Source organism: Gadus morhua, chromosome 19 (assembly GCF_902167405.1).
Source record: "Gadus morhua chromosome 19, gadMor3.0, whole genome shotgun sequence".
Taxonomy (NCBI): domain Eukaryota; kingdom Metazoa; phylum Chordata; class Actinopteri; order Gadiformes; family Gadidae; genus Gadus; species Gadus morhua.
In genome coordinates this window covers 12,382,129-12,398,129 of record NC_044066.1, presented here as the reverse complement: position 1 = coordinate 12,398,129, position 16,001 = coordinate 12,382,129, and the positions used below count along the sequence as shown (strand labels likewise).

At 45.0% G+C, this 16,001-nt stretch overlaps 3 protein-coding genes across 6 annotated transcripts in view; 1 reads left to right on the top strand and 2 right to left on the bottom strand.

The window, feature by feature from the left end:
- Positions 1-935: 935 nt before the first annotated feature.
- ucmaa (upper zone of growth plate and cartilage matrix associated a) lies at positions 936-3,969 on the bottom strand. The gene is made up of 5 exons (XM_030342202.1): positions 3,735-3,969; positions 3,117-3,176; positions 2,938-3,033; positions 1,752-1,850; positions 936-1,537 (listed from the first exon to the last, which is right to left on the bottom strand). The coding sequence occupies exons 1-5, from the start codon at positions 3,790-3,792 to the stop codon at positions 1,449-1,451; spliced, it is 402 nt and encodes a 133-aa protein (XP_030198062.1). The 5' UTR covers positions 3,793-3,969; the 3' UTR covers positions 936-1,448.
- A 1,801-nt stretch (positions 3,970-5,770) lies between these two features.
- On the bottom strand, positions 5,771-10,898 carry phyh (phytanoyl-CoA 2-hydroxylase). Of its 3 annotated transcripts, none has more exons than XM_030342478.1 (9): positions 10,744-10,898; positions 10,349-10,407; positions 10,048-10,158; positions 9,550-9,718; positions 9,176-9,257; positions 8,454-8,635; positions 7,906-8,055; positions 7,456-7,590; positions 5,771-6,871 (listed from the first exon to the last, which is right to left on the bottom strand). In XM_030342478.1, the coding sequence occupies exons 1-9, from the start codon at positions 10,807-10,809 to the stop codon at positions 6,818-6,820; spliced, it is 1,008 nt and encodes a 335-aa protein (XP_030198338.1). In that variant the 5' UTR covers positions 10,810-10,898; the 3' UTR covers positions 5,771-6,817. The 3 variants fall into 3 exon arrangements, with proteins under 3 accessions (XP_030198338.1, XP_030198339.1, XP_030198340.1); XM_030342479.1 differs by having other exon boundaries at positions 10,349-10,398; positions 10,744-10,872; XM_030342480.1 differs by having other exon boundaries at positions 10,349-10,604; positions 10,671-10,852.
- A 564-nt stretch (positions 10,899-11,462) lies between these two features.
- cdk17 (cyclin dependent kinase 17) overlaps positions 11,463-16,001 on the top strand; it is a 35,636-nt gene continuing 31,097 nt past the window's right edge. Inside the window, exon 1 of one of the 2 annotated variants that reach the window (XR_003974082.1) lies at positions 11,463-11,808. The gene's annotated coding sequence lies outside the window, so the exon portion shown is untranslated. The remainder of the gene's footprint in view (positions 11,809-16,001) is intronic. The other variant, XM_030342476.1, reaches the window with a different exon arrangement.

Sequence of the window (16,001 nt, the reverse complement as noted above, 5' to 3'; positions counted from 1 at the left end):
ACTTAATGTTGGGGAACAGCCAAACAGTGTAGTTAGGGTCAGGGGTTAAGGTCAGGAATAGGCGAAAGGGCGAGTTCCCCACTGGGGTTAGGGTAACGCGGTTCCCTAACTTCATTACCTATTCAGTACACGCTGTATCATTGCTTAATGCATGGGTAATTATACTCTAACAAGGACACTGGCATGTAAACCTCCACTGTAGCAGCTTTCTGTTTTCTTGAATAGCAAGAGCGCAGAGCGAAAGATAAAACTGGACAAAAAAAAACAGTTTTGTTTTATCTTGGACTGCAGAGACCGTTTTTCCGTCAATATTCTCCTCTCTGGAATGTGGGCGGCTTTACAGGGAATCCAGTCGTTATTCAGCTGCTCCGTCTGATGAGTTTTACAGGGAAGAAATTCCACACCGAAGAACCGCATGGGTCTTATTCACCTTGCGGCCATGTTGGCTCCATCTTGGTCCGAAAGGCTAGCAGGGTTATGGAACTGAATGCTGTATTTTGCATTCAGTGCCATCAACCTGCTAGGGTTACAAAACAAGATTGCCGCCAGGTTACCAAGGCATATGGCTTCTCTCCACACCTACGCAGCATTCGCCCAGAAATAACAAAAGACTACAAGCCAGTTATTCTCAAATGAGAACTGTATGATTCTTTATTGAGTTGAAGAAATAATGCTAAGTATGGTATTAAAGGACACACAAAGGTATTTCAGCCAAAGTATTTCAAAAGATAATTGTATGCCTACGAAACCTCTATGAACTGTACAAAAGTTTATTTATACACTTAAGATGTAAATATTGGCCCTCCAGGGTAAAATTTCATCACCCACAAAGCATTGGTTTGCATTTAACAGGCTTTAGAGTAATTACATACAATAAAGATTTTTTGTTATTTAGAGAGTGACCAAAATAAAAAGTGAAACTGAGGGAAGCACCATGTGATCACAACAATTTATTTTATTTGCTCAAAATTTGGTAAAAAATTGTCAATACTTATCAATACGATTTGAATTGAGCATTTGCTTACTTTAAACGGGATATAAATACTCCATTCCCCAATGGTATGGCTTTCTGTTGCTGGTCTAGTCTAGGGGTTTTAGTGGTTAGTAAAACATCAAGATGTTTCGGTTTGGACGGTTGTCCTCTTTTTAAAATGCAAAAGGGTTATCAATCAACTAGTGTCCACAGTTTGCACACTACGATCGATCTGCCTCAGAAATAGTACACCAGCCGGGTACTTTGAGTATACTTTTTTTGCATAATATGATTAAATAGGATTTCAGACACACTACCTTATACTCAACCAACTACGCAGTATGTTAGTGTAGAGTTTCAGACTCGGACCGGGATTTAACAGTTGCCTCTGTCGTTCCGTCACTCTTTTCGATGATTGATGGGTTCGAGGAGGATCTAGCCCCGCCCCTTCTGAAGCCATTGAGCGCGCTCAGCTTCAGTCGTGCCAGTCATAGCGGGGGTACTGTCCGTCGTACTGGTACTCCCGATACTGTTCGGTGGTCTCTCGTGTCCTTTCGTTTTGCTCTGCAAAAGAGAGCAGGCATTTATTGTTCTGATTGTAGTACTAGTGGTACAAAACAGCGCATAGTTGTGCCCCCCCTAAACACACATACACACCACGGTGTACAAAAACAACCTTCACGGCCATTGCCTTCAGCTTAAAACTAGATTTTACATCAGGCCCACACCGTGCGGTGAACCACCGAACTCAATGTGTGTGTGGGTGCGTGTGTCATACCGTCGTGCACCTCCTCGACATAGTTCTCGTACTTGTGCCTCTGCTCTTCGATGAGCTCTATCCTGCGTGCCTTGGCGGCCTTCTTCACCCGCTGCTCAGCTGGGGGGGGGGGGGGGGGGGGGTGGAGGTAGAGAAGAGCAGGGGGAAGGGGTTATGATAAACAACACAGTGCAAACATTCACTTGTGTCTTGGACCCCTATTTCCCCCTTTTACAGGGTTTTAATTAGTATGGCGTGAATCCGACCGATCTTTCCACCTGCAAGGATGATATCACTGAATTCCATGCCACATGGCATATGGCCTTCCAGAGTGCACCAGATGACACACTTTCATGGGATTCATGAGGTTTCGTTTTAAATCTCAAAATATAGGTATACAATCTGAAAGATAAATTCATTAGCGACTCGGCCAAGAAATGCAATCTCTACCAGCATTCAAGCTGGGTAGAGTATGGCAGTTAGTGGTTTATACTCCTCTTAAAAAAAGCTTTGCTTAGTGTTTTTAGGGTAACAGGAAAAACTCCAAAGTATATGTCGAGCACAGAAATATATTCTGAAGTTGTAAAAAAATGTTATGCGCTCACAGCCTCTGCTACAATCTGGTCATCATGCCTGAAAGGACTTTACACACACACACACACACACACACACACACACACACACACACACACACACAATATAACCCACACACTAACACACACACACACACACACTTACACATACTTCTTTTGACGGGGTATTTTGGTGGATTGATTGTTGTTATTGTGTGTATTTGTCCTCAATCAAGGAACCGGCTATAACAGTCTGTGCCAGCGGTTCTGTTGCAGCGAAGCCAGCACAGAAATATGCATCCAAACTACCAGTATACCACCCTGTCTGTGCGAGAGAGAGAGAGAGAGCGAGTGGAGCGTCTACCATTACTGACAGCCACCTGGCTAGGATTCAAGTCTGCGTTGGTTTCCAAAACTGAAACCGTATCGCCACCGAACAAAATCTCTCCCAAGGACCTACCACAAACTCTACACACAGACACACACACACACGCCACACATCACACACGCTGCACATACTGGCCTTGAACAAAGACCTGCATCAACTCAGGACTCGCACTGCAAAAAGGACCATAATCCAAACCACACACCAACCCCACCACATCACCTCCACAGCGACCACAACAGACCCTCACCGTGCAGCTCAGCCTGGTGGCGCGTGGAGCGGCGGCCGCGGCTCTTGAAGAAGGTGGAGGCGTCCGCCTCGGGCATGAAGACCCCCCGGGCTGAGCCTAGAGGGCAAAGGTCGAACCCGGCGTCAGACGCTTCAGGTACTCAGAAACAGGGGGGGTTGTCTCGGCGACTGAACACTCACCTTTTGGTACCATGGCCTTGGCAGCGCCCGGCACTCTGGCACTGTCCGTCCCACTGGACACTACACAGGAGGTGAGTTACATCAGAGAAGGATGGTTTACGTCATCATTGTTTGCTTAATGAATGCCATATAATACTCCCATGTCAAGTCACAAAGTGATGCATGCTTTTTTTTTTATGAGGCGCCAAGAAAAACAAACGTATTGATTGAAATAATGGTCTGAAATGTCAGCTTAACCAAATGTTTGTTGTTGTGAAGCTATAAAATGTAGTTCGGTAACTTGACTATCATAAATCATTATCGAATGGAAAAAGGTAAAATTATCTGCTCTGTTACAAATTGTACTTCAACGTTTCACTATTTGAGAATCAAAAGTTAACATATTTGAGTTACACTTGAAGTGTTTCTAAGAGTCCAAGCATTGAAACAAACAAAACTAATACTGCCGCTACTACAAACAGGAATATCAATTATACAACAAAAAAGGAAAAAAAAAAGTGTTTGTATGCATATTATAATAATATGCACGAATACAAACTTTTCCTTTTCTTTTACCTACACCCTCAGTGCCAGTTCCCCACCTATCTACCCCCCCCCCCCCCCCAGCCCATAACTCACAAGAGAGGATGAGGACGGTGGCGCAAAGGGAGACGAAGATCACTTGTGTCCACGACATCTTGTGTGTGAGAGAGAGACGAGAGAACACCGCTGGATTCAGAGAAACAACTGGATCAAGTCAACCTGGGAGGGAGGAGGGGAGGGAAGGGAGAGCGAGGAGGGAGAGAGAAAAAGGGAGAGAGAAAGAGGGTGGATGAGGGATGGAGGAAGGGGCTAGTAGAGGGAGGAGAGCAAGAGAGGGTGAAGAAGGAGGGGGTGAGGGAGGGAGGTTGGGGGGAGAGAGGAGAGAGAGTGGTTGACTAAAGTGTGGATGAGGCTGGGAGGAGAAAGTGGGGGAGATGGAGGGAGGGAGGGAGGGAGGGAGGGAGGTTGGGGGGAGAGAGGAGGGAGAGTGGTTGACTAAAGTGTGGATGAGGCTGGGAGGAAAAAGTGGGAGGATGGATGGCTGGCAGGAGGAGGAAAGATAGCTGAGGTGAATGAGAAATAAAGAAGGAAAATCGAGGGGGAAAAAGGAAATAAACGGGGGAGGGGGAGGAATATGGAATGCAACCTAAGGAAACAGGTGGGATGTATTATTGAGATATTTAGGAGAGGATTCAACCATCCTCTCTCTCTTTCTATCTTGCCCTCGCCCTATGGCTGTCTGTCTTTCTCCTAGACACCAACACACACATACGCGCGCGCACACAAACACCTGTGTTTTGTATCCATATCGTGACCTGACCCACAGATAATTCAAACTGTATGTCTGCCCACATGTGTCATCTGGGATGGGTCTTCACATTTCAATGCACACTCCATCACACTAATACACACACACACACGCACACACACACACACACACACACACACACACACACACACACACACACACACACACACACACACACACACACACACACACACTCCTGAGCACTGGCCAAATGTGGTAAGACGATTGGAAAGGTGTTGCTGATCAGTGCCTGCAACACCAGAGTTGACGATATCACATGCTGGGGGTTTAAACGGTTTATAAAGCATTTCAAAATTAGCTTGTGGGTCTGTTTGCCAGATCAGCATAATGTGTTTGTGTAAAAACAGTTAATTGACGCTCACGCTGTGAGCTGCAATTACTTCATCCTTAGGTTTTAACAGTTTTACGAGGCACATGAACGTCAGGACAGCCATGCTGTGTGTTTCCTGCCTCATGACTTTCAGATTTCAGTATTCTCTATACTAATGCCTTGGCTTTTCTTTTCCATACGGTTTTGGAGCGGGGCCAAACGTCATCGGAGAAGAGCAGACGTGGCCCAGACGTGGGCCTGCTATCCCCCGGCTGGGCTGCCGTGGCTCCGGGTTCTGAGGTGAGGTTTGTCCTCAGAGGGAAAACGGGCAGCCGAGGACGCCTTGGCCCGCACGCCACTTTAAAGGGGCTCTAGACTGGGGACAGATTTCCCTTCACAATGGCACTCTGTGTGTCTCTGCGGTGGCGAGTATACTGATAGATTCAGAGTGGTATTCATGTTGTGTTGATGTGTGACCGAGTTCGTGGCGTAAGTGTTAACATATGGTTATGATTATGAATCTACGCTTGTGTGAATGTGTGTGCACAGGGGTATCTGGTTTATGTTTGTGCGTGTGGGTGATTACATTTGTTGTGTGTGTAATTACATGTGTACCTGTAGTGTAAGTGTAGTGCTATAATATTTCATTTTGATAATTATATAATGGTGTGTGTGTGTGTGTGTGTGTGTGTGTGCGCCTCCTAACCTGGATGATCGATTGGGACTGGAGAAGCCCCAGGAATACCAGAGTGTGTGTTTTCGTTCCACGTGGATTTCCTGCTTCTCCAGCTGAGAAGTTTCTCCATGAGGAACAAAGACTGAGGCTGTTCAATCCTTCAATGCCCTGCACTCCCAGAAGTCTAACCCACACCTACACACATATTAGTATTCAGACTCACACTTTCAAAAACATCCTCACAGACAAACACACCTTACATAACATACAAAAGTATTAATTCATTATGCTTCTTTGAACCATAAAAAATAAATACACAAGATATAAGGACTTTAATCTTATTTTACTTCCTTGTTCACAGGTAGAATTACAATAAGGCATTGAGGTACATAAGGCATTAATTATATACAAGAGCTACGTTGAGTGTTTAAGAAAAAGATACAATCAATTCAAAATAGTCACTAAGAAGTTCAAAATCCCACTTTGTCAGTTGTTAAAACTAGTACCGGAAATGACTATCAACGATATTAAGGTTGAAATTAACAATGCGGACACAAAAAAAAGTGTACATTTAAGGAATAACATGGACAATTGTGTTCGCCTGCAACCACAAGAGGGTGGTGTAGATGTGGTGCTGGCCCCAAGTCTGTGTTATGTCAAAATAAGGGGAACCCTTCAAAAGTTGGGCTAAATTGTTGTCATTTTAGTTGCTTTGGTAACTCCTGACAATAAGGTTACAATAATTAACCATAATGAAAATGTGTTAATGTGGTAATAAGCATCAACCAACACTTAATATATACTTAATATAATATATGTGTATTACTTAATTTATTAAAGTAATTAATGGTTAATTAATCTAGCCTAATTGTTAAAGTTTGAGTATAGCGTTTCAGTGTCTGAATAGATTCATCGCATTAAGCAGCAACTCTCATTCGCCTGACTGTTTTTCTCGTACACATACAAAGTCTTTTGTTGAGCTGTCATCTTAGAGAAATAAAATAAAATAGCTTTAATTTAATGGAAAATAATAAGAAAACCATCCCTTGGGAAACACCCCAACCAATCTTATACACATTCAACACTATACTGGCATTTTCAATTCAAAGTCATTCTTTTTCAGCAGTGTGAACAGACCATAATCGAAGATATATTAAAGTGCCTTTGTCATCATCATCATCATCATCATCATCATCATTATTAAACCCTGTCCCTTTCGATTTAAACAAAAGGAAGGATTTACAATTATTAATCCCTGCTGACGCACGAGTGGCGTGTGTGTGTGAGTGGACTTCACATCATCTCGTTATCATCTAATGAGGAGAAGTCGTCACCCGCAGAGCTTCCAGGACGCTGCCGGGGCCTTAGAGGGAAACCCGTTCTCCCTTCACCAAGCGGCCTCGTAGGGCCCACGTGTCCTACAGCGGGAGCACAAGCGGTCCGTCATGAGACTCATGTGTAAGGTAGGGCTGCTCGCCTTATGGAAAACATCATAATCATGATTATTTTATCAATATTGGAATTAGGATTATTAAAAGGACTATTTTTGAGTTTGAAAACATGATGGATTTCTTCAGCACTCCGAAATTTCCCCTTAAAAAAATACACAAAATGTTCAAGTTGAAATTTTCAAATGTACAAAAATGAATCCAGCTGTTCATTTTTGCAATTTCTATAAAAAAAGAATGAATAAAAAATATATACTTAAAAAAAAGGAAGTATATAAGTTTCAACGCGATTATATTAGTTTGGAGATGGTTTGATACAAAAATTTAAATTGCGGTCAAAATTCAATTAATTGCACAGCCCTATAGCTAGGGAGTGTGAGGGCTGCAGTTCAGGTAGCACCCTGCCTGATGCTGGGCGACCCTGAGAATGGGCAGGGCGGTCGAGGAACACAGAAGCTTGGATGGATGTGGATTGTGGAAGTGATTTTTCTTATTTAACCTTAATTTAACTAGGAAAGTCTCAAAGAACCAATTCTTATTTACAAAAGCCCTACCTGGAATCGGATGGCGTCGGTCACGCCGTATTTCCGTTCTGCGATCTGCCTAACCTCCTCCTCGATGTTCTCCTGGGTGGTGTCCTTCACGTCTATGTAGAAACAATGAGCGCTAGCGTAGTGGCAGGAGATGGCCTGTGGACACACACATTGAACAAAAAAAATTCGTACTTTTAAGCTTAAAATCAGTTTTACATTTCAACCTGTTGTAGGGAGAGAGCGAGCAAGAGCAAGAGAGAGAGAGACCCCCTCCCAACTCGAAAGATATATTCTGTTGTATACTCACTAAAAGCTGAAGGATGCTATTTCAAAAGAATGACTAGCTCTTAAATCTGACCTACAGCACTTGAGAGAATGCAATAAAAGTGACCGGCACAATGCTCATTTTTCGAGTTACCATAGACACCTTTAAAACGGAGAAGCTTTAAGAAGCTCCGCATGTTTGCTCACCTTACGGAAGCCGGTGGTCTGGTTCATCCCGGAGCCATGGATCAGCAGCGGGTGGAAGAACACGGTGTCCCCCTTCTCCATCTCCAGGTGGGCCCTGGGGAGCTCGGGGTCAAAGTCCCGCACGCCGTGGTACATCTTGTTCACCCCACCCTGAGCACAGAGAGAGAGAGAGAGGGGACGGGGGGACGGGGTCACTTAGGTATGCAGCAGGACAGTCTAGTCTGGTGCTGGTGGGTATGGTGGTCAGGTGACCCCCACCCTAACAAGACGCCTACCCCCTCCACCTCACCCCCTGCTTAATGACATCAAAAGAGTTTGCATGCATATGTGTGCGTGTGAATGAGTGCGAGCTTGTATGTGCGTGTGTGAGCGTGTACGTGCGTGAGCGCATGTGTGTGAGTGTATGAGTCAGCGAGCACATGAGTGTGTGTGTGTGCGTGCACATGAGTGTGTGAGCGTGTGTGCGTGTGTGTGCCTGAGTGTGCGTGCGCGTGTGTGCGTGCGTGCGTGCGTGCGTGCGTGCGTGCGTGCGTGCGTGCGCCCCCCACCTCCCACTCCGGGTAGTCGTGCTCCATCAGGGCTCCGGTGTGGGTCCCGGGGAGGACCACCAGACAGCCGTTCTGCCGGGTGATGCGCTCCATAGCCGTCCAGGCGCACACGATCTTATCCACGGGGCGGAAGGGGAAGTAGTGCAGGTCCTGGTGCAGCGGGTGGCGGGACGTCTTCTTCCCTGGGTTTAGAACAACACGACAACACGACCGTCCATCGTTTGTCCACATCTGTCGTCGTTTCGTTAACGCTCGACCTCAAACACGGTTGGCTGGCCTCTACGACGCCGTGGCAGCTCTAACTACTGGACTGTGGGATCAACGCCCGGAGTACCCGTACCAATTACAACAGCCACCATTCCCCTTGGAGGTGGTTTATTCTTTTAGACTCAAAAAATGCCAAACAAGCACTGTTCATGCCAAACATAATGTTAATATGCTATTAATTGTTTGTTTGTTAAAAAAAAAACACGAGGAACCATTATAGGAACTTTTCTTTGATTTACAAAGTTACAAATATTGAAAAGGGGTTTTAAACAAGAAAATATGTTTGTTTCACCTCAGATAAACCAACTACACAGTCGGGCAACAAAAGGACTTGCAGGCGGATCTCCAAAGGCCCATCGCAACCCCGGACAGTAGATAACAAACAGTTGGACCAAAAGGTTCCCTATGGGTACGTGACCCATAGGAAGGTGTTTGATAAGGATGACAGGCCCTACCTGCGTCCGGGGGCTTGTTGATCAGCATGGTGTGCATGGCCATGATGTCCTCGCCCACGAAGCACTCCACATACTGAAGGACCTAACGGAGACATAAGGTGGTTTTGGTCACTACACCATCCCTTAAACTTGACAAACAGAAAGGGCAGGCAATCCAATACCAAAAAAATGATATGATTATTATTATATAATTAAATTAAATAAAAAATGTAAATGGACTCCCGTCACGTCATGTATTGTATGTATTATATATATTATTGTACAATTTACATATTCATACTACATTAATACTTCTTTGCCTGTGTGTGTGAACGCAACATATGTGTGTGCGCTTGTGTATTTGTATGTTTGGGTGTGTGTGTGTGTGTTTGTACCTCTGGTAAGGTGCAGTAGCGGAACAGTTCTGGGTCTTCCTGGTAGTCCTGGATCTTGGTCACAGCCTTCTGATCCGGGACGAACTCTGAGTTGGCGATCGCTACATCCCTCATAACCAACAGCCCAGGCGGACTCACCTCTCGACGGCAGATACGCTCAAATGCACCCCTGGAGGAGATGGAAAAACGAGATCTTAGTCTAGTGGTAGGCCAATAGGCTGCTGTATGATTTTGTATACGCGCACACACACACACACACACACACACACACACACACACACACACACACACACACACACACACACACACACACACACACACACACACACACACACACACACACATCAAGGCTACTTATTTATTTACTTACTTACCTTATATACATAAACACCTTCATGTATGATCCCTTATAAACAATGCTAATCAAAGACACATTTTATTTGTGTTTTTAAATGTAATTTTTATTCTTTTTTTTAATGTTTCATATATCTCAATCACCTGAACCTGTCGATGTCCTCCTTGGACACCAAATTCTTAATCACCACGAAACCATTTTCTTCGTAGAAAAGACGCTGATCCAGGGACAGCAAGTCGTTGTCATTTGTGTACCTTCAAAATTCAAATAACAGAAAACGATGTTGTACTTCGATCCCCAATCAATAAATTGAGAAATGCTTCTTCTGTGTGACTACCGGAGGGACTAGCGAATATGTGCCAAAGGTCGGGAGGACTTCAGCAACACTGCGAAGCCAGGGCGCAAGACTGTGCACCAATAACACAATATAACGCAAATGCTTACCTCAAATTGTGGGGTTGGTAGGTGTGAGTGATGGTTTGTCCAGAAGTATTTGAAGCTCGCTGTGCAATACGGGTCAAAGTACAGCAACACGCCATCATAACGTTGATCAACACCAAAACACACGTTTACAAAATACAATAAAAGCATCGGCGAAGGTATGCAAGCGCAATAACCAGTACATTTAAGTGCTTATAATCGAGTCCCAAATGGGCCTGTTCTATTTTTTAAGACCGCGCATTTCCTTGCCGTGGGGTGCCCCTGCACACAAGCCCCTGTCCCTGGCTGTGAGTAGCCAGGGACAGGGGCTTGTGTGCAGGGGCACCCCTGCACACAAGCAGACAGGGAACGCACAACCCGGGACCAGCACATATACTTCTGTCACTATTAAAGGATACGACGCAAGCCAAGGATGGATCGAGATGATTCAGGACGGCTTTGAGTCGGTCCGCTGCCCGCGACATTTCTACAGATTATCCGAAGCCTGTGATGTAGTGTAGTCCGCTGTTTCTCTCAGACTGGGAGTCACAGCAGCATAGGCCCCGCCTCATTCACTTCAGTTGCGATAAGCGGAGGACAACAGGTCACATAACAGGTGTGTATCAGCAGTCAGCCAATAGCAGCTTAAGTTTATTATTAGTTTATTGGTTTATTTGGTCGATACCGGAGAAATCAGCACACGAACCACCAGGCTCAAGAGCAGCTTCTTTCCATGCACCACAAGCCTCTTGAACTCTTAACCCTAATATCCTTTTTCTTTTTTGCATTGTTAAGAAGAGCTTGGGATACAATGACTGCTTTGCCTGTTATTTTGTGCATTTGACTAATAAAGGAACTTGAACTTGAAATGATGTACGGGCACGACATGAATATAAATGCGTTATTCGGTTTCTTTCCATGTAAAAAAAAATGAAATCGGTTTTATGTCTTATACGTAAGTTTTAAAAGTGCGTTAGATGTACTTCCTAATTCCTGATAGGCTTCATCACCATATTGAATCCTATCAGGACTCGAGTCTGCGCTATGCGGGCTCGAGCCGACAGAGGGCGCTCCACCACAGCGCAACTCCTCTGGCGAGGGAAGGCGGGCCGAGGCTCCGGCAGACCCCCCCTCCCCTGCATGTCACTACCCAGGCGGAGGCGTCAGAATGCGGGCACCACAGCTCGCACCCCTCCCGACTCATCTGTAGCCTACTGTACCGTATCAACTCCTTCTCCTGCTCAGGGCACGGAGCGTAAGTTACAGGGACCAAGGAGCCGAGCTTTGCGGTAATATGCAATATACGCACCTTTATTGCGGCGGATTTAAACGTTTCATTTCAAGGAGTGACCGAGCCGTATAACAGGAACCAAAAGAGGACGTTTTAGAAATCAACAAGCCGTCCTGTTCCAACCAGATCAGCATCCGGCCTCCCGAGGAAGCGAGTTCTGGAGGTCGGCACCAAACGTCGTTCATCATCTCTGGTAGGTGAAATAACGGAATGCGTTGTGGCGTTAATCGCCGTGTCGTTTCACACACACCCGATCACACACGATATGAGGGTCCACACACGGAAACAAGACTAGAAATGTTGTCACCAAGACGCATTGTTTTACAGTATAACGCTCTGCTGTGCTGGATACGTCCTCATTGCATTGCCTTGTGCTATTCTTAAGGTTGTTTTGTTTGAAATAACAAGTCGTGTACAGCATACCCCGTTCCTAATGTGTATACAGTTAAAAATGAACGTGTTCATTTACCTGCGCAGGCAAATGCAGGAGCCCCCCCCCCCCCCCCCCCCCCCATCACCGCTCACACAATCAAAGGAATGCGTGAGGATTGTTTTGCGAACCCAGTTAATGAAGTTGAAATGTTTTTAGCCAACATACTCACAACCTAGCAATCTTTTTGATTATCATACAGGTGGTGGATGTTGATTCACAAAAACAGTACATCTATCTCAGGGTTTTAGGGTTTTTGTTTGAGGACGCCATATCGGGTGTTAGGTTCATAACGACCTAGACATTATGTAATTGATGTGATGCTTTGCTTGTTCTTATCTTTCTTTGGTTTTATGAAATGGACGATCGTCTTATAGAATACATCGGTGTCAAGATTGTGGCTTTATACATTTTTGAGTATAACCTGGAAAATGAACAAAAAAACCCCCATATAATCTCCGTGGTTTATTGTGGAAAATATGGGCTACTTATTGCTGCAAATCTGGTTCTAACAATAGAGATAACATGAAAATACCTGACCTGTAAATGAGACAAATTGCACTTGTCCTTTTGGTAACCTGTGTGTGTGTGTGTGTGTGTGTGTGTGTGTGTGTGTGTGTGTGTGTGTGTGTGTGTGTGTGTGTGTGTGTGTGTGTGTGTGTGTGTGTGTGTGTGTGTGTGTGTGTGTGTGTGTGTGTGTGTGTGTCCCAGTAGCATGCAGTTCCATTTATTGACCCACATTATGATCTAGGCTGTTGGCTGTGAAATTATCCCCCCCCCCTCTCCCCCCAACCAGCCTCAGAACCAAGTAATTATACTGACCCAAGCCCTATTCTCTCTCTCTCTCTCTCTCTCTCTCTCTCTCTCTCTCTCTCTCTCTCTCTCTCTCTCTCTCTCTCTCTCTCTCTCTCTCTCTCTCTCTCTCTCTCTCTCTCTCTCTCTCTCTCTCTCTCTCTCTCTCTCTCTCTCTCTCTCTATCCTTCTCTCAATCTCCTTCAGCCATATCCTGCAATAGAATCGGTGGGTCAAGAACCCGAGAGCAGCTTGTGTGTGTGTGTGTGTGTGTGTGTGTGTGTGTGTGCGACTGTGTGTGTGTGTGTGTGTGTGTGTGTGTGTGTGTGTGTGTGTGTGTGTGTGTGTGTGTGTGTGTGTTGTTAAAGGCATGCGGAGATGCTGTGTTTTAATGACTCCTCCCCTGTCAGATAGTTCTGAACTCTCACTTTCTGTGTGTAACTGGGTGGGACCCAATAAATCATATTGCGTCTGTGTGCCTTGCTGTCTAGCATCACCTGTATAGCAAAGTAGCTATCCAGCTGGACAGCCCAGTAGCTAACCAGCTGGACAGCTCAGTAGCTATCCAGCTATTATGACCAGTGGTAAACATAGCCCCCATAAAATACAATTGCGTCAAATTGCTTCAGGGCACAAGGTTTTAGAATTGGTCCGGACAGCTGGATAACTAATAGTCATTTTACCAAACTATTACTGCCGATGCTAAAATAAAAGATAGTTAGCCCTTAGCAGTGATACATTGTGTTTATTGTACAGTAAAACATGTAGGATTACTTTTTAATATTCTGGCCTTTCCTCTTTCAACGGTTTCTGTTATTGTGTCCTTGAGCAATGCTGGTAAAGTCCCTGATATGAGGCTGCACCTGGCATCTCCCTGTGTGCGTTTTTCTGTCTTGCCGCACGGCGTATGTTTTTTTGTGTGTGTTGTCCTTTCAGTGTGAGTTGGGCTTCTGCAGGACTGTTGCCGTGTGTACATGTGAAGCTGGGCGGAGATGGGTCGAAATATATTTCGTAAATGTTTCCCTTGCTTGAAGAACCCACCTACTGTAATAGCTAACATCGTGTTCAACAAGGCAGATAAGGTACGGAGTACGAACACAGCCAGACCAGAGGAGCAGTCTGTGCCCTCCTCTGAACGAACACAGACAGTGTTGGAATTTGGTGTGCATCACAGAACGATTCTCCCAGGATCCTTTGCACTAGATCGGGCAACTCTTGGTAACAATCCAACTCCAAAACACTGTTGCCATAGACAACCAGGCGAGAAGCTCTCTCTCCCTCCGTTCTATCTCTCTATCGCTCTCTCTCTCTCTCTCTCGCTCAAAGGCCGTCTTCATGATCTCCATCCTCGCCAACATCCCACAGTCTTCTGCAGGCTATGCTTCGTGTGATTAGAACTTGTTAAAAGAGTTTCATTGATTTAAGAATGGGGGGTCATTGTACAGTCACTGCTTAAAAGAAAAACACCCAATGGATCGAGAGAGAGACACACACACACAGATAGAGATAAATAGGGAGGAATATGGGGGGGATACAGGTCATTTTCTCTTGGTTGTTATGAATGTGTTTCGGTTGGTTGTTGTGCACAACTTGTACAACACTGTAGGTTGTTATTATGATGTCTAACAACCAGCCATTTTGGTAGCTCGTTATGTTGGAGTGCCTGTACGCTGTGTGCTTTTATGTGTGCATGCGTTTAGGAATAACATTCACATGAAAGTATGAATATTTGAGTGGGATTCTCATTTCGTCGTACCAGAACAACATCAATATTTCATTGACCTGTCTATCTTTAGTTGGTACAGCTAAATATAGTTGACCATCCCCTTGTCCCATCTACCATTCATTAAGCGCTATTGTTATAATACATCATACAATACTGTTTTGTCCTACAGTTGTGATGCAGCAGGATTATTGTTATTTGAACCCAGAAATGTATTTTTATCATACCACAGTTCGGAAAGTATCAGTATAGATTAAAGCAGAGTATAGACAAATAGAAATGCATGCCTGCATATACAAAATGAACCAATTACACACCAGGATCTTACTTCTGTTAAGAATATTATGGAACGTACTGTTTAGCTGTCTTCGATGGACAGGATCTGGCATTCACTGTGAGGTGTCAAAATCTCACCCGGTACGGGAAAAACCTCACGGGCTGCTTGGTCCCCAATATGCAAATACACTCCGTCATGCATAAATACATGCACCTGTCCACATGTGTGTGAGGGGTTCAGATAGATGGGACTGCTTTGGCGGACTTCCTCTCGAGGCCAAAGGAGAACCAAACAACACTCGTGCATTGTTTTGCCTCGGATGACTTCCTCACTCAGGTAAACACATTCAATCGCATGCATTTGAACTTGCCATTGGCCGATAGGGTTACATGGTTCACCGGCTGATTACGTGCCAATGCGACACACCAGTCTTCGGCTGAAGGCATTTTAATGTGGAGGGTGCGAGGGGTCAGATCCCTGCCGGCCTCTTCAGTTTCAGTGACAGTGGGGGTGGCTACAGTGTGCTAGTGGACAATTTGATTCCAGTGGACGGAAATTAATTCTTTCTTTTTTATTTATTTGGACGCGCAAAATGAACACAAGCACAGTTTAAACATTGTGGTACGTCAAGAGGAGACCGGGTCCTTGCAAGAGAGACTGGTACTGTGGAAGTATTTCATGTGCTAGTTCATGTGAGCTACATTTTTAAAGCAGTAATTATGTTTTTTTTTTTAGGGCCCCGATAATTCTAGGGCTTCATAATGAGTGTAATTAGTGTAGCCTGGGTGTAGCAAGTACCCCCGCACACACACACACTCGCGCAAACACACACACAGGCATACACAGGGCATCATCATAGCTTGTGATGTGTCCCACTTATTACACATACACAGTGTTTATGTGTGTGTGTTTGTGTGTGTGTATGTGTGTGTTTGACACACACACACACACACACACGTACACATTACAAGCAGACATCCTGTACATCCTGTGTGTCTTTTTGTTATCTCTGAGTAAGTCATTTGTTGATGGTTCCCCCCTACACACACACACACACACACACACACACACACACATACACACACACACACACACACACACACACACACACACACACACACACACACACACACACACACACACACACACAGTACACACACACAG